Genomic DNA, 19,569 nt, shown 5'->3' with positions numbered 1-19,569 from the left:
CTACACAACAACCAGTAATTACCTGCTTTTCAAGGCTGATACTGATAAGATAATTTCACATTTATGTTGAAAAAAACTAAAAACTAAAAACTTTGACAAACTAAAATATAGAATCAAGATCAATTCATAATTGTGGGGCAATTCACTCTCAAAATAAAAAACAAACAAACATTTTTGCTAGTATTATCTCCATTTCCCTGGAAAGACACAGGGTCTGACTAATAGCTGGAGTCAGCCACGTTGGTAAAACTCCCACATAATGAAATTAATTTCTAGAGATTGTGAGAGTTATTGAATAAATACCACACATACAAACCTAAAACTGCTTTGTTCGGTCAGTCTTGCTGTAACTGAGATATCTGCTGTAAAAACTTCCCGTGTATTTTGGAAGCGCTGTGTCACAGACTCACCAGGGCACAGCTGACAGAGGATACTGAGCAGAATGTGCGTGAAATATTTTTAATAACTCCAAAGTGTTGTAAAGTCAAAAAGATATTTTTACATTTTATATATTCCATATTAGTTGATGTCTATCATCTTCAAAACAACATTTTCACTGCGGTCTGGTCACAAAAATGGCATCACCTGTATTTAAAGGGGCAGTCTGCAGCAATCTAACCAGAAATCATATTCATTAAAGAAAGTTAATTTCATTATTCTGTAACTGTTACTTAAACAGCTACAAGAAATAGCCTGACAGGAGGTCATAGTACATTATAGGCCTATTGTGGTTTGTGTCTCCTAGGCAGAGTAATATCTTTTGACATCACTATCTCAACAAAAACAAAGTTCTGACACTTCAAATATTCATTTATTTTTTCTAGTAAAGTACATCAAACAACTTCACAAATATAATTTTTATAGAGCTTTTGCCTGAGGAATTAAAATTAAAAAGATGCTTGCTTTCTTCTGACTTTGTTTTTTATGTACCATCTTAAATGTTTGTTAATGTGGTGTTTCTTTTTAAATTTACCCCAAAATGCTCTTTCCTTGCTTACCCTTTTTTTTAATGTCACAACCCTATGAACTGTGGGTTATTCACTCAGATGAAGTCTGTAGAAATGTGGATTATGTGAAGCATGAAGGACTCAAAAAGTCTGATTTGACAGTGAGACGGCCCTAAACCCTCACAGACTGAGTGGGAAAACGCCTCAAAGTCTGGTCAGACAGGTTTGGGTCAGATCAGTTTAAACAAATAAAAAAGAAGTGAACCAAATACTAAACTGAAACCAAATCCCAGTCATGTCACATCGCCAGTCAGCGATCACTTTCTAGCAAAGAACTTAACAGACATGAAAGAGGAAAAAGATTAGAACACAGGTGAGTACAGACAGGTGACAAATCAAAGGAAAACCTGAAGTAAATGACGGTGTGATGGCCAAGGCCACACAAATGGACAGTTGAGGGTAAAGCCATGCACACACTCACCTCACTTCGTTGTTCAATGCACAGGTTAATTTAATCTGCAGTCAACCACACCCCAAACAATTATAATTTCTTTATTTTCCTTTAGCTTTACACTGTTTAAATGGAGTGCACACATTTTCACACTGTAAGGTTAAATTTAGTAATTTTCTGTTGTATTAATCATTTTCTTTGTCTTCTTTTGAGTTACCATGCTGGTGGGGTTGGTTTCCTCCTGGACAGGCAAAAGGTGTGGCCAAGCGGTGGAACCTGTTAAATCCTGTGGCCAGCTCATCAGGCCATACCATCTCCAGCCATGCCAGAGGGGGGTTTGGGTTTAGTTAGTTTTTCCTGTGTATTAGTTTTAGTGGATACCATTTTGTTTTCCCCTTTTGTGTTAGTTGGTTTGGCCAAGCCAGTATATATGTTCCCTCATGTTTCACTTTGTTAGGTCAGTTTGTTCAGGTAAGACCTTGTTTTGTTGCTGTCATTTTTTGAGTATAGTTATATTCTGTTGACCTCTTTTATAGGCATAATTATTAAGTTACTGGTTTATATTGTTTGGCATTTTTGGGTAAATAAAAACCCTCTTTTTTTTAACAAATTCCTGTTCTCCTCTTTGCCTCACTGCTTGGTCCCTGACAGATGGGAAAAACATTAATACAGATGCTTCCACAAAAGACACTAGCAGTCAGTGGATGGTTTGAGGAGTGTAAAAATGATAAATCATATGACATGTCCTTCAGTCTTCAGATCTAAGCTCAGTTGAACACCTAAAAGAGGTTTTGATAAACAGCACCCCCTGTCACCCATCTGCACATCATCAGATGCCAGATTTTTCCCCATGCAATATGGATGATAAAATGAGTGTCAGTTAAGATAAAAAAAAAAAACTGCGTCTACACATTTACCTGTGTGACCTCTTTCCTCAGGTTGACGATGCGGAACCAGTGTCCGAGGCGGGGGAAGTCCTCCAGCTCGGCACTGCGCTCCTCTAAGGCCACTTTGCACTTACAGGACAGCTGGCGGCTGAAGTACTTCACCAACTTCCCCTGAGAACAAGAGGGACACATGCAGTGAAGGAGGGCTGGAGACACTTCACATTTTCTTTCTATAATGCTGTCCTTGAACCCTTTTTACCCCCATTCTAATCCTTACACAAATAAAAACGAGAACATGAGAACGGCATGTGCTGCAGAGCTGTGCCAGTCTGAAAAGAACAGAAACAAATCTGATGCAGTCTGAGGACAACGCCTGTAATTAGTGAATCTTAAAAGACAGTCTCACTTCTTGCACTTTTTAGCACTACAACATGAAATACAATAGTTTTAGTCTTGAATGAGAACAACAGTTGTCTTTGTTGATGGAACCGGCCCTCAAAAACTGACCTATTCTTACCACGAGCAAGACTGGCTGAATAGAAACCCAATACTGGAAAAAGTTGCCGTACAAAGGTTGGCATTAAGTCTTATCACATCCTATAAAATCAAGGCAAGAATGGCGTACTGTTTTCGAAAACAAGAAAGATTTCATTGACTCAATGACTATATCTTAGGGTCAATATTAAAGGCACAGTTCACCCCCAAATCAAAAAGTAATCTTAAATGTAGTGCTTTTTACATATCTAGATGGTTTTGGTGTGAGTTGGGAGATATTGGCCGTAGAGATGGGACTAGATGGGACTAGATGGCACTTCAATTTTGGTGCTTTTAGCGCAAAACATCTGAAAAATTCAGTGTCTCTTTCCAGAAATTATGACCCGGTTGCTCAAGATAATCCACAGACCTTACTGAGAGCAGATTCATGCAGGAACTATTTCTTTGTATTTGAAAGAAAGTAGTTGTGCTAGATTCTACCACAGAAAGATGTATTTTTTTGGTGCGTTGAGCACCACAGGCCGAGTGCCATTTAATTGCATTATGATGCAGAGAGGGCAGACATCTCTACCTCCAAATGTGTTTTTGATTTTGGGGTGAACTGTCCCTTCAAGAACATTGCCAAGAATACTTCTATAAGCATTTTTTACGATAAATCACAATGATTTCAGAGACATTTTCCCGTAATTTTACAACAAGTAGAAATTCATAAAAGCCCCATAGCTCAAAGTTGTTGACTGATATTAAAAGAAAAAACCTCTTTTATTGTCCTGACAGACAGCAGCAGTCAGATATTTTCACTGTTTACTACAAAGTCACTGAAATCCCTGGACAGCCTGAATAACCAGCTATGTACTTTAAATAAATCATCAAGGTATTTACACGTGAACTACACTTAATTACCTTACCAGCACACATCACACAAACTTCACCAGGCCTGCTGTTAAATCAGTTTCAGTAACAGTGGGATAATTATTATTTATGCAACCATAAATCTAATTTCTCGTGGCATCCTTACTGAAGTTATCACAGGGGCAGCAACATGTTCCTGATAAACTTCTTCTTATTCGAGGAAAAGCTTTATTATCCCTGGCAAACAATCCCATGCACACTAATAATTAATCTGATTGTCACAATATTATATCCTGTAAAGATATAATCAGTGTAACATAACATTATTAACAACTCTGAGTTGCTCAAACTGCCATGTAAACAGTCTACTACCATTTAATTCACACGTTGAATCTATTTTTGTGTCACAAAGGTCACAAATGTGTTTTTTCACTAATAACAACATGGGACTATAAAACACATTTCATGCTGAACCAAAAACATGAAATGAAAAAGACGGCAGCAGGAGACGTGTTTTGAACAAATTAACTGTTGAATAAATCAGTCAGAAGGTTTATGTTTGAATCATATAAATGCTTCCTTCAATCCATCACTATAGCAGTTATTCAATGTGACAAGTAGTGTCAGTTATTCAAAGGTGATTATTCAAGTGTGTCAGTGGATGTAGCTGTCAGCGTCACATGACAAGACCATTAAAGCATTCTGTTATTTTCCTGCATTTTACCCCTTTTTATTAATTACAGGGTTGTCACATTTATTAATGTTACGTTTTTGGTGAGTTCTCATTTTCATTTCCCCGAATTTCTGCTCAAAAACCTTGTATCTATTGCAATTATCTTTATTTTTTCTCCTTTTGAGTTGTAACAATTAACTGATTGGGTATCAACTATAAAATTGATATTAATTATTTTGATGATCCATTGATGATACTTGATACTTTTGATTAGAAATGCTGAAGTTCTCTAATTCCAGCTTCTGGAATCTGAGTGTTTACTGGTTTCTTTGGTTCTCTGTGTCGGTGGGCTGGACGACGCGAACGGATAGATAGATAGATAGATAGATAGATATTGTAATGGGGTCATATGTAAAAGAACTTTATTTATTTATTTGATAACATTTATGTTTAGCATTTTTGGATTCTTGAGGTTGAGGTATAACAAGGTTTCATCGGTGGCATCGATGGTTATTAATCACACTAAAAAAAGTGATGCTTTTATTTTATAACTTTTAAACTGATTTTGCAACCCTCCTCTTGCGTGTGATAATTTCCCTCTGTCATATAAAGCACATTAAGGAGAGGTAAACAAGTGTTTATTCCAGTTTGCTCCTAATCTTGCCCCAAGTGTGTTTTCACACACATGTACAAACAGGACCTATACACTTGCATTGGAGCGAAGGGACCGCCACATACATGTCGTCATATGCCCCGAGCAGCTGGGGGTCCGATGCCGTGCACAAGGGCACCTCAGCAGTGCCCAGGAGGTGAACAGTCCCCACTTGTTCTGACTGGTTTATGCTGGACTTGAACCGGCCTCTCTCCAATTCCCAAACCGAGTCCCAACGGGCTGAGTTACTGCCGTGTCAGCAGTGCAATTTATTGAAGAGTAAATGTGACAAAATTATTTAACTATTAACATAATAATATACTATGAAATGAAAAGTTAAATAAGCCATTAAACTGTGACTAAGCTAAATTCATATTGCGTTATATCATTGCATCTATTTATTAATTGACAATATATTCTATATATTTTATGATTGTGGGTTAAGTTACCATTTTACAATTTATTTATCTGTATGTTTTTTTCCAGTCTTATTACTTTCTTATTACAGAGTGAACAATTAACATGATGAACAAGGGAGCTTTTGAAGTCCTGAGCAAGATTTACAGCAAGTATATCTGTAGTGAAGCAATTCTGAGCTGAACAATTGGTGTGATTGAAAGCGATGGTAGAACAAGGTCCAGGCCCACAGTGGGTGACGTGATGCTTGAAGACTTAAGGATGATACATTTGGATGGCCCCATTCCAAACATACACCTACAAAATGACTGCTAGAAATTAGACAGAGCTGGCCTACATCAGCGCATACCAAAGTAGAAACCAGTGGAGGAGGGACTCGCAAGTCACCTCTGAATGCAGAAAACCCTACAGCAGCTGCCCACGGCTGCTAACGCTCTGCCCGATAAGGCGACTGCTCAGTCCACACCTACAGACAAACACACATTTACCCTGGCTAAATGTGTCGACTTGATACTGTACATCATATTCTCACAATATATTATCAGTCTTATGCTATATCTACATAAAATATGTCTTACCATATGTGCCGAGAACATAGCATGACATCGCATATATAAAGTAACTGGCTCTTATTCAGAGCAAATGAAAGGAGGAGGACGAGTGTGAGACAGAAACAGACAGAATAAGAAGAGACTTTTCAAAAGCTACACCTATTATCAGGGTATAACCTTGTCAAAAATGTACACTTATAGATTTCTTTGTAACTGATGTGAACTATTCTTTTAAACCATTAGATGGATTACAAAAAATCTGGTTCAGACATTCATGTCCACCAAGGATGAACTGTATCACTTCAGTAATCCTATGATGAGGGCTGTCATGATATCAGATTTCCACTACATGATTATTGTGTTCAAAGGAATTCACAATAACCATATTATTGCATTTTTTTATAGAAATCTGAGGGAAATAAAATCACTTAAATTCATCTAACTGAACTTTTATGGCCAATGTATTAAAAATTAGATAGGTGGAGAGAGTCTGTAATCATAACTGTACTAAAACGTACAAAAAGTGCAATCACACTTGAGGGATAAAGTGAAAAGGCAACCAGATGACCTGATAAACAAAAGATTCAAAAGGCAGCTGAGACAAAGGCACTTGCAGGGAGCAGGGGACAGAGAGATGGTGCATAAGACCTCAGCTTTTTCCTAAGATATTACACAATATATCATTTTACTAAGATGATATCAATATTTAGTTTTTTAAAGATCACAATTTAAAGACCACAATTAGGTATGACCAAACACCTGCAAAACTAAGGACATTCACGACAGTCTCAATTGCACTTTGTTTATAGTGCTAATTAGCAAATGTTAGCATGCTAACACAATAAATTAAGGTGGTATGGTAAACATCAGACCTGATAAATGTCAGCACATCAGCATTGCCACTGTGAGCAAGGTAGCATGCCAACATTTGCATTTAACTCAAAGAAAAACTGTCTAAGTGTATTCTCGACTACTACCTAAGCAAAAAACACCTACACATATCAAGACCATAACTTAAATTCATGATGTAGGATACAGCCATCTGCACCCTACATGTTTAGAATTTCATGTTAAATCCAGCTAACAAATGCATGTAATGTTTTTCCCCTTTTGACTTTCCTCCACTCCTAAATTTTAAAGGAAAATTTATTTTCTGACATGTTGTCTCTCTATTTCACATTTAACACTTAGCGAGAGGCTCCTGACTCTGCAACCTGTCAACATAAACACTTACGCTATGACTAACAGCGCTCTGGCACTACCACAGTGCACCTGACACCAAAATGTCCCTTTCTAAATCTGAAATAAAGGTTGACCTGGAGCACAGACCGTTTCTAGAGAGGTGGATGATTGATTATATTCTTAGCCAAGTTTAATGTGGCGTCTCCCTGAAAGTTGCCTTTCTAAAGAAATACTGGCAGAACAATTAATGAGAAAATTATCGAAACTGAAATATGACCAAGTGTAATATTGAAATCACAAAAGCTGCAGTTTTTTGATAAAGGAAACATGTTTGACAAAACTGCATTATAATGAAGTATCGCAGTGCTGCATAGATGCCTTGTCCTATAAATCTTGTTCTCCAGATGATAGAAAGCATGTTTGTTTAGTACAGACACCAACAAATGTCACATCATCATGATTTTAATAGTTTTTTTAAGTGAAAAAAAATGGGATTTCAAAAATGTTCATTCCTAGTAATTGTGAATTATTACAATATTACAATTGCAATATCTTTTAAGATAATTGCTAAATGTAAAAGAAATACTATCTCAAGTGGCACTGGGCTTTATCTGAAAGAGAATGAGAGTTTCTCACCTTTGAAGTGTAAATAGTTGAAATTTATTGTTGAAAAAAGTTTTGTTTACAGCGAGTGCTCAAGAGGATGAAGCCAAGAAACAACGTGCCCAGTGGCCCCTCATTGAGTTCAGTGTCCCCTGATCTAATGTGTAAAACCAACCACCAAGCGGCACCTCCACCCTAAAGCTGCAGCCAGAGCAAGATTTGGCAGGACAAACTTCAGTCTCTTGCTGTGGTGAAAACTAGACAGGACTGAACACACTGTAGGCCTACTGTGGGCAGGTGTACGAGCATAAGCTGCTAGGGCTAGCAGGCTAACAATAGCATGCCACAAGCTGAAAATTATCCCTGTTCTTCACACTTTATTATCTTTACCTTCTGTCTCTGCCCGGCACAGACTGCTAGATATGCAGAATCCCTCTGATAAGGCTGCTTGTATTTTCTCAACACAACATGCAACAATCAATGTTTTAGGAAAACAGCAAGTCAAGCGTGTGTCCTGTGTCTTAAAGCGCGTGGACATCAGTGAGTCTCATGGGTGGTTAGATCCATGTGGCTTTTTTTTCTGAATTTTAACTAAGAAATTGGGGTGAAGTTTCTTAGTTTGGCTTCAAAGTCATGATAGGTTATTATTTTAACTTTCTGGAGGATGAAAAGTTTCACTATTGCAAATCCTGGTGAAATGAGATCTAAATGTGAGCGAGCAACAGCTTCAATATTCAGTACCGGTCCACCGGTGACCATATTGGGTGTTAAACATCTTTTCAACTGAAAAATATTCACAGGTAATGTCCACCAAATTTGTCCACAATGAAACATCGCCAATGGACAATGACATTATTGTTTTGGGGGCTGGGGGGTTAGCCCATAGCAGAGAAGCTCCCCAGCTCACCACCACTTCCTACTATTGCTCACTCAGCTCAAGCTTACTAGTTGTCCTGGTAAGCTTGAAACAAAGTTAGCCAGCTAGTTATTCTGAGAAAACTAAGCTATGAAAACAATAGCAGCATGATTGAAAGACACACTACACAGCCCACAGAAAATACCACCACCAATTTAACCGAGTGTCTTGCATTCACCTAACTAGGCAGGTTTAAGAAGAAAATAATAAAGGGGACATGGAGACAACATTGGAGCAACAACCAACAAGTCTTGTCTTTTTCCCTGCTCCCACAAGTCAAAAACAGAATGAGACTCCTGCCTTACAGCAGCTCTGAGGGGACACACTACCTCAAATACAGAAGGCTTTTAAATCACGATGTTAGGATGGTAGAGGTCTCAGTGGGCAATGACTGTCAGCCATCAGCGACTGATCATCAGCCAAACCATACTCACAGGGATACAAATGTAATTTTAGTACGGTTTTACTGAAAAATTAGTCAAAAGATGAACAATCCAAGGACAAGTTAAGAAATCAAACAACCAAAGTCTCGGGAGAGAGATTTTAAATCTGGTGAAGATTATAAGATTACAAGAAAGCTGGTCCCATCTTTGAGAATCACAGTAGCTACATGAACTTCACCAAATTTAATCCATTCTCACTCTACAGATCTTACTGTTATCATACTTTTCAAGCTTGTTAGGTTTCAGGGTTTTCAAGTGGCTTTTTTTTTTGGTTCATATTATGGGTCCTAGAATCAGTTTTCTCATACAACCTCTACAAAAAGCTGCCTAACAAACATTTTACTGATTGGAGCTTTAAAAGATCTTTTTCTGCCTGTCTTCTTGTGTCAAAAGAGTTGCTTTAATGTTGTCAAACTACAGAAATGAAAAAGTCCATGAGCTCACAAAACTAAACCATCATATTCCCTAAAATGATGCCATGCTCCTTTAAGCAGACTGCTGAAATAGATGATCCTATATGGTACTATTCCCATTTGAGACATGAGCTAAATTGACGTCTCCACAACTGCTCCACTCACAGTTAATCCAGATCAACTGGAACATATAATGAATGTATGATAACTTCCATCCACACCAGCTTTATCTCATCTGGTAAACTAGAGTCCTGCACTTCATTGCATTATAAACCAGCAAAAGTTCAGCAAAAGTTGGTCGAATTTTTAAATTTAAATGCAGTTCAGGTAAAGCCACAACTAAAGTTAACATAATTTAAAATGTACACTTTTATTTGTGCATATATTACTTTGAAACCAGCCAAATTTAGCCTACTGATGTAATTAATGATTGATCAACCAAACTAGTTTGACTGTGAAAATAAACTAGGAATAATGGGGCTAAAAAAAAAATATTGATACCCTATTCATAAACTTGTTTTGGGCCCATACATTTCCAAAAAACATATTTTTCATGATCTGAGCACTAGTGTGAAATTTAAGCATCAAGCAGACGAAGGCCAGAGGAGCTTTTACAGTGAAGACGCCTCCTTCGGTGGCAGCGACAAAGGTGACTGTCCACAGGCCAAACAGAGTCTGATAAATAAACGGTATTTAAAGCAGACTCATATTACTGAATGCATAAAATCTTTAAAGCAGTTATTATCGATATTTTCATAATAACAATGTATCACAAGCAACAATGAGACAATGTCAAAGGTTGTGGTGATGAACATCCAGGGAATTATCACCTGAATCTGCAGTTTTTCTCAGGATGTCGGTACCACAACTGTACTCTTTTGTTTCACTCTCACCACTCTCATAGAATCATTTTCTGCTACAGTAGGCAGCTGCTTTCAGCCAAAAAAACTCTAAAAACACTGCACTACCTGCTACCTACCAGCAAACAGCAGACAGACACAGACACAGTAAGCAACAAGCTGGTGAACACAGCAAAGCATTAACAGCAAAAGAGCCAGATATTTCCCTCAGTAGTTGGTGGAGCCCAAAAACAGAGCTAAAAGGGAGTAAACACTGAATTTCCATGTACCAGGTGGCCACAAACAGGACTCCAAATAAATGCCAATGGTGCTCTGCAACTTATGGATGTATAAATAATAGAGATGCACTGACTGCAATTTTCTTGGCCAATACCAATTTTTTAAGTCTGACTTGCTGATTCTGATTTTCTTTCTTTCTAAGAGCCACAATTAAAAGAATACACAAACATATTTGTAACTTTTCTTTAATGTAAGGTTTAATTGTACGTTTACAATTAAACACTGACTATTAAATAACTTTTACATTTTCTCCAAAAGTGCTACAGGCCTGATTATATTATTAAGATTTTTTAAAGATTATTTTTGGGGCAGTTTTGCCTTTATTTGATAGGGACCGCTGAAGATATGACAGGACAGGGGTTAGAGAGGGTATGGCAGGCAGGAAATGGGCTGCAGGCGGGAGTCGAACCAGTGGACTGATATCCTGAACACATGGGGTGTACGCTCTACCAGCTGAGGTACAGGGGCACCCCATTATTATTATTAAGATTTTTTACCCAAGGGAGCATGATCTCGCATGATTTCATGGGAAAGCAGATGTAAACAAACCAGAGATGGCGTGGTGGAACAACTTGCTGTAGTGATGCTGCAATGAGAAAAAAAAGCAGATGGATTCAAGAGTCTGGATAAGAAAATGTTTGGGCAAACATGGTCACACAGGTTAGCGATAACAAGGCGAGATTTCAATTTGCAGTCTGTGAACACTACTATGCTTCTAGCTAACGTTAACTTGAAGGGCTAGAAAGTTTACCATTGTTTGGTAACCCTGTTAGCTGCTCAGCGCCTCCTTCTCCGTATATAGACGTCTCTATCACTCCTCTTAACACTGACTTAACACTGCTGATTAACCATCCCGTTAATCGGTGCATCCCTTTGCTAACACTGTTCACTGTATCAACTTAAAAGATTATGATCTTGGACAGACAATCCAACAGTCATCCCAACTACATAGCAATTGGCCAGATGTAGAGAGAAGTCAAAATAATACAAAGAAAAGAAGGCTTTAATAACACAGAATGTCATTTCTGCCATTAGGGGTCTCTCACACGTCAAAACAATGACAAAAGACAGACGTTGTTGATGTCATGAAGTAGCGTGGGATAATGGGAGTTGCTATCTTCATTGGTAAATAATATTGTGAAAGTGAAATCTATCTGACATAACCAAATGAAATGCACCACTTCCTTGAATAAAATTACAGATTCCTCTGGGATTGGACATTGTTGGAATAATGTGAGTACCCAACTCAACAAAATATATAGGCCTAAATGTTTTTAGACATTTTGATGCGGAAATGTTGAATATTTAATGGTAGGATTTTCATACACCCTGTGAGTGTGGCGATTTGGAAGAGGTATAAGCACTTGTGGCCTTAGACGTGGTCAGACAACACTTAGTATGACCTAGTGTGCTTCACGCACAATGAACCCAGTGACCCCTCTGAGCTACGGTGTTGAACTGTTGTTAGTACCCTTTGATCTTCTGACTCTGAGTAGAAAAATAGCATGGTTCCACCTTTGTTGCAAAAAATAAGCTGACGCCCCACTTCTTGTTCAAATACAAATTACAAAGCCTGTCTCATATACCTGAATATGAATGAGTAACAACACTTGTTGTGACCTGCCCTCTTTCCTTCCATATGAAATACATAATTGGATCACATGTCATGCTCCGTCACACGTCTGCATCTTTATGAAAGCCTCTAAAAAACAGCGGCCATCAATGTGTATCCAAGGGATACCGCCAACAATGCATACTCACATTAATGGAAACCAGTATTAACCCTTCATCCATGTAATGATATAGGCTGCTATTTTTGGTAAAGCTCTTGGCTAAAGCAAGGTCAGGGTTCAAACAAATTGTGTCTGAAGCACAATCTGGGTCCTTTGGGTTAATAATAGAGATGGAAAACAGAGATGTCGTGGAGGAATCTCCCATACACACAACACTCATTAAAGCTCAGGACAGGTTAACGAGGAAGGGTTTTGCGTATGACTGACGTCATTGTGATCCTGATCAAAATCCCTGGTGTAACAACTCATTTGTCATTGAGGTAATAAGAGGACTGCCATCCTGAAAGGCTCTCCAACTCAGAGGATTTGAGGAAGGTTAGACAGTTCTCAGGAGTAACTCCTTTGTTGCATTTGTAAATTAACAGTTGAGTGTGTTTTCCCTTTGTTCTCATTCGTTTCTAATACTTGTTTCTTTCTGCTGAGCATTTTTTAAATTTGTACAGAGGAAAATCTCACAAAATTAAATAACGCAAACAGCAAAAATGATACGTAGTTCCATCCAGACCAAGTTTCTGCAGTAGCCAAAGCTATATCTGTATTGGTTCCTGGGTATTGATAAAATGTGTTTTACAGGGGGGATTGTAGCCTAAATTTAACAACAGAAGAATTGCGGCCCACAACAGTACGTGACTACAGAAATACCTCACTCTGACCTGAATTCATGTTGGTGTTTCTATTATTTTGTCTGGTGGGCATACTCTTGATAACAAATGTGGCCAATGACTGACTTTTTCAAGCACTGTGAATGTTCTGATAGCATATAAAACAATGGACATGTGTCTTCTTTCTTCTTTTCACACAAGTGAAGAGTGCTACAGTGTGGTCTAATCCAGATTAAACCAAAACTTCAACACAGAGATACAACTTGTGGTTGAAGTTGAAGAAATTAACTTTTGCTAAATTCTTACATTTTGCACTCACTGTTACTGCTTCATTTAAAGCTTTGGGGTGTCTGCAACGAATGAATCTAAGACATCACTTTGAATTTCTCAGCAGTCTAAATGGAGAGAGAGAGACAGAACAACCATTGATGGGACATAAATTGGGACATTTTACTTCAAGTAACTCTTGGATGCAAAAAATTGTAATAGTCTCACTGTCTCACTAATTTTCCATTTTTTCATGACACTCAGCATAATATCCTTAAAATATAAAAAATAAATATATCTAAAATATATTAAGATATCTAGTCTCATATTACAATATTGATATAATATTGATATACTGCCCAGCCCTAAGTCAGTACAACTTTAAAACTAATGTATTATCTGTTGTTCCATTCTGTCATCAAGTTAGCAATAATAAACATGCAATGTTCAGTTACACTTCCGAAATAAAGGTCTTAGGTATGTTTAGGCACCATAAACTTGGGCTTAGGAAAACACTGCAGTTTGGGTTCAAGTAACTGCTTCCTTAAAACAATCAATAGCCCAGTTTCCACCACAGGAACCAGGGTAGTGTTACCATTTTATTTCAGCCGCTGTCTGAAGCCACAAACCACTTTCTTTTTTGTTTTATTGTGCTTCAACACATCACTGTGGAGTTACAGAGGAAAGCAACAGAAGCACCAACAACAAAAACCGGGCCTTAATGAACATTTATGTTGTCTGCCACTTTATGACATGTCATAGTTGTTGTACTGTATAGTCGCATGTAAAATGATGTGTAAAACAAAAAAACAGCTGTTTTTAAATACATCAGTGGGCAAATTTGCACAATCTTCATGTCTTAAGACCTTGGTGGAAATGCAGACAACAACTGGTTGAAAGAAACTTTTAATTGTTTGAAAGGTAGTTCCACAAGCACAGCTAATATTGACCAAGGTCCCATACAGGAACTGAATCCCAGTATCCTGTTGGATCAACCTTTGTTTGACACACCCATCCAACCGGTTCTCTTCCCTATGTGGACCTTCTTGCAGTTTATGCTACAGTCATCCTTATTGCTTTTTAAGTCGTGCTCTCTGTCACGAAAAATATGAAGAATTTGTTGCAAATATTTACTATCACTTCACCTATAACAACTTTGTAAGGTGATATGTCAGATGTTGTGTTGAGGAATTATCCTGCGCCCAGGTGGCTAAAAAAAATCTCTCAGTCCAACTTCAAATAATAATTGTGATAATCTGGATATGCTTTGCTGCAGTATCCATTATACCGGTCATAAATGTTGGCTCCAATTTTGGATTGTAATAAAACAAAATAATAATAATCAGTAACTTTCAGTGACAGGCCACATATAGTTTGAGTTTACTTCACAAAATGCCTGGCTCAGGTTAAGCCCTTTGTAAAACATGAGGAAAAGCATACAGAGAATAATTCCCATAGAACATGACTTTGCAAATCCTTGGGGGGAAAAAAAGACTGATCAATTACATGGTATTGGATCTGTGCACAGACTTGTCAAGACCAATACCTCCATTTTAGGGAGTATCAGAGTAATTTTCCAATACTGGAATCAGTATTGGAATACCTACATCACCTACTCTAGCTTTAACTGCATCAAAAACAACTATTATCAATATTACTATCTATGAAAGGTATAGGATTTTTTATGTGCAGTGACGTAAATTAATTCACAATAGTTCAGCAGAGCCCAGTGTCATTTTGGAGAAGTACAGTATGTTTACAAGGTGAGGCCAGATGTGCCACTATTGTGGTGTAAAGACTACAACACCCCCATGCATTATGTTCCCTGTATTCAATTCAATAGATCAGGGACAAACAGATTAATAATTTATGAATGCTTTGAAACCTGTATTGTCTCGCTTGCCCAAACTCTTCTGCTCCTTTACTGTCGTCTGCAGTTACCACGTCACGTTACCCCTCATGCTCGTGATACAAACAATGCAGCTTCGTTTAAACATTCTGAGGCGCAAAGACTCAAAAACTCTACAAGCTCCCTTTAACCATATATTATGTATCTAACTTTTCACCATATTGCAATGGAGGACTGACATTAATTGTAATTTTGAGATGAGAAAAAAAGACCTTCCCTGCTCATCTGAAAAAGTCAGACTATCTGTTGTCACCCAAAAGGAAAGTTAGAACACCCTCCAACTTTTCTGACCTGCTCTGACCAATGAATCATTTTCATACAGTCCCTTAGCCAATAATTGGTAGACACACTGATCATTTATGCATTAAGTTGCCATTGTGTATTTTCTATGTATTATCCGGATATATCTTTACTTTAACTTCCTAAGAGATACCTCCAAAAAAAAAAAAAAAAAAGTAATGACCCTATTGAGAGGTGAGGGTAAAAAACTGATTGTTAGGTGTATCGCAGTTCTCTCTTGAAAGATTATGAATCAATGCAAAAATGTCCAGGCCATACATTCCTTTTGCTCAACCAATCAGATGGTGAAACTTGAGGCAGATGTGTCAAACATAAACATGTGTATCATCTTCTTGATTTTTGGTGATGATGGCTCGACTTGGCGTGAGTAACTGCAGATGGACACAAGTGAAGTGGCACTCCCTGACTTAAAAGACAGCGTATGGAAGCATTTTGGTTGAAGGGTAGTTGAAGGGACAAGACCTGGACAAGAGCAGCAAGTTGTGTCTAATTATAAATACACTATGGTTTAAAAGTAGCAGATAGTAATAGTGAGAAAAGGCACATCATGTATAAAAAAAAATCAAACATTTTGATTCTACTACTAATATGCTGCTCTGTAAAGCTCATACCAAATAATCCAGTACCCACAATGCTTTGCAAGGCATTCAGGGAACATAGTGAACATTTATCTTCATGGTGTAGCCTGCTCATTGCTGGCAGCACATTTGTATTTAATATTAGTTCTCAGTCTCTCCTCTTGGATTACATTCCTTCCTGTCCCCTGTGCAACACTTTGCTAACTTCACTTAGACATACAGTAGTATTGAATATATGACTGACTATATGGTAATTTCTTTTATAATCAGGGGTGTGGTGGTTAAGGAGGTGGGTAGATGTAGTTTACCCACCTTGTTCCCCCTCATTGATTAATACGGTTGATCAGAAAAAAAGGTGAGTAAACTCTACCTCATTTCAAAGAGGGGGGTAAAGTGAATTAATAATTTGTTTGATATTGGATTTTTGGGTAGATGCCAATGCTGATATTATGGAGTAAAAAAAAAAAGATTTTCTATATCGTCTGATATTCTTTATATATAATATAATATACAGGATATAGAATATATAAATAAACACATCTGTTTTGCACTGATCCCTCAAGGGTGGTTAACACTTGTGACAGAGATATGTGCAGTTTAACAATGAATGTTATTGTCCAAAATGATATCAGGGCACTGAAACAGTAAACTTTCACAGGCATTTTTAAGAATCATGACTAACTATGAAAAAAATAAATAAATGCACATAAATGCAGCCTATAAAGCTCACAATCTGCACTTTGTTCTGATAAAAAAACAAAGTTTATATCTGATATATCTGACACCATATATGCTGATACTGATACAGACTGATATAGCTGTGATAAGCCAATATTGGGCCAATAATATTGATTACATTGGTCACTTTCTCAAACTAAGTTTACTTGCCTTTACCCTCCATATGCCCCTGTTTATAAAATGTAGCATCATATACCTGTGGGGCTGACACTCATAAGTGACTTTGCTTTATGACACCTTTATGTAATATCTCAATTATATCCCCACTGGGACTTAAAGTGTTTAGACTGGGCACACAAATATGAGTTTATGGCGACCTTTATCGCACTTAATGGTGTTTGTTTTAATCTCCTGAGGCATCACCATAACATTCTTACAGGCCCTTAATGCTGTGCTGGTCAATACTGAGTTTTCAGTGACCTTATCGCACTTTATGGCATTTTTTTTTTTTTTTATGTCCCGTAACAGCCTCTCCTCACTGGTGAGGGGGGGTGCTGGACTGGTTTAAGTGGTGTCAACACGAACAGTCAGTCTGATATTCTCAAACACAACGCCGTCCGGGATATTATAGCCATTACGTAACGCAATTTACGGAATACCCCACGGGCCAATTAAACGGATAACGATATTTTGTAACAATTTCAGTAATCTGCTCGCCTTCCTTGCATAACAGCGGTGGCGGGGCCTGGATGCGCTGAGGACAGATGCGCAGGCTGGCATACTGGTAATGGATTGTAAACACGGGCTGCCTGCCTATAGGCCTCGGCTGCTGCCTCAGATATTATTCTGATGGAGAAGAGCCACCTTCTCTCCCCGCCACCTGCAGAATGCGCAAGTCTATAACAGCCCACTGCAGCCCCGGAGCCTCTTGATTTATTGCACTGCACAACACAGATAGATAGCGCTGGGCTTCAGCACAAATCTGTGCATATTTATGCAATGACAACACAGACAGCAGAAAAATCAGCTTGTCGCTGAAAAAAGGCGCTGAAAAAATATGCAGAGTGGCCTAGAAATAAATAAGAGACGGTGACAGCCCAGCTCCGTATTGATTCAGATGAAGATGCACAGACAGCAAGAGATTCAATGGTGCTGCTTACCTCCAGCGTTCGTATCTCTTTTTGTGTCAAGTCGTTGGATGTGGCACATTTGGTCCGTAAACCCTCCAAACTAGAAATGCTTATGTCTATCATATTTTGCACCAACTCGCACTGCTGCAAGGCTTTCTGCAAACTCAGATGCTGCTCCTCGCTTTTTGTCATCTCCTCGTTCATAGTTTGGCGAGCAGTGGTCGTTATTTTCCCCGTTGCACTTAAAAAAATAAAAAAAAATTAAAACAAGAAGAAGAAATAATGATTCAGGAAAGAAACGTGGAGGAGCCCACGGAGCAGAGCCACCTGCAAAACGCCATGAAACGAGCTGTTGTAGGTTTACAGACGGGCTTTGAGCCGTGAGAGAGTCGACTCCATCGTAGTTCCTGCTGTTTCATCAAGGTGTCTCTGGTTGGAGGCTAAATCAAACACAATATGAAGATACCGAGCGGGACGACACGGTTTGCCACAGCATCCATTGGGTGTCCCTCTTCGTTTCAAATGGATGTTTTAATAAAAAAAAAGAAAAAGAAAAGAGAAGCAGACGTATCTGTCGGGGAAAGCCTGCTGCTGGTTTTAAAGGTGCTGATGTGTGGACTGGATGCAGGTACTCCCTGTCTCCCTTGGTAGCAGCTGCATCCCGGTTCGCTCCCACCACACCGACATGTTTCCTGTCAATCAAACCCACAGCAACAGCAACAGCATCGCATCGCCCAGGCACCGCCGTGAGGGGCCACTCTCGCGAGATTACAGCGCTGAGTGCAGTCAGTGGGCTCACAGAGCCTCATCAGTCTGTCCAGGCCTGTGTGAGGAACAAAACTGACACTTTTCACATGATTTTGAGGAAATATGTACGGTTGTCATATTTTTTTTTACACACACCATGATGTGTAGGGGAGACCAGGAGCAATTGTAACGGTTTTTACATTTTCCTTCATAATTCACATGCTATTTGAAATACACTGGCCATAGTTTGATATGAGCCTAAGAAATACTAAGCACTAATTGATAATACATTTGCTATATTTTCACTAATAAGGACAGAACTATAATACTAAATTTTATTTAAGTTAGGGACAATTGCAACACTGAAAAATGAGTCATATTCATTCACTTTAGAGATGGGTATTGTTAGGATTTCTTGATACTGATGTAGATTCTGATACTGCTTATCGATACTGATACATATCAATACATTTATTGGTACTACTTATGATAATTTGGTGCAAAAAATAAAGACATGACATGAAAGGGTGTGTCTGCATCATTTTTAGTCAATTTAGTAAATAACAATAGCAGTATTGATTGTTAAGGAGGTTATCAATATTTGCCTACTGACCAGTCAGGAACTGGTAACTGTTTTTTTTTTTTGTTTTTTTTGTTTTTTTTTTTGTTGTTGTTGTTTGTTTGTTTGTTTTATTTTGTTTTTTTAATGGTTCAAATTGTTTTAGATGTCAGTTATCTTATGCATTCAAAGCAATCTATTTCTTTTTTGTGGAAAACTAGGCAACCAATCTAGTGGTACAAACAAGGTGCTTACATGGGCCATGTGGCGCAGGGGCCAGTTAAAATTAACTCGATCAGGCTTGAATAAATTTTGTATGATAGCTAGCAACACCTATATCAGCATAGTTTATTCATGTTAATTCTTAACAAATATCCAAGAGAAA

General features: G+C 38.1%; 1 protein-coding gene across 1 annotated transcript in view; it reads right to left on the bottom strand.

Annotated features, from left to right (window-relative positions):
- The window catches only part of ksr2 (kinase suppressor of ras 2), a 121,468-nt gene extending 102,887 nt beyond the window's left edge, over window positions 1–18,581 (bottom strand). The window contains exons 1-2 of the mRNA XM_084728368.1: window positions 17,909–18,581; window positions 2,316–2,456 (exon numbers count right to left, since the gene is read on the bottom strand). Of these exons, the coding sequence (XP_084584494.1) occupies window positions 2,316–2,456; window positions 17,909–18,082 (315 nt within the window). The 5' untranslated portion in view covers window positions 18,083–18,581. The remainder of the gene's footprint in view (window positions 1–2,315; window positions 2,457–17,908) is intronic.
- Window positions 18,582–19,569: the final 988 nt, after the last annotated feature.

The sequence above is a fragment of the Lutjanus erythropterus genome, chromosome 10, assembly GCF_056507025.1.
Source record: "Lutjanus erythropterus isolate fLutEry1 chromosome 10, fLutEry1.hap2, whole genome shotgun sequence".
Taxonomy (NCBI): Eukaryota; Metazoa; Chordata; class Actinopteri; order Lutjaniformes; family Lutjanidae; genus Lutjanus; species Lutjanus erythropterus.
The sequence above is the reverse complement of the archived record's forward strand: the minus strand, read 5'-3'. Positions and strand labels throughout refer to the sequence as shown.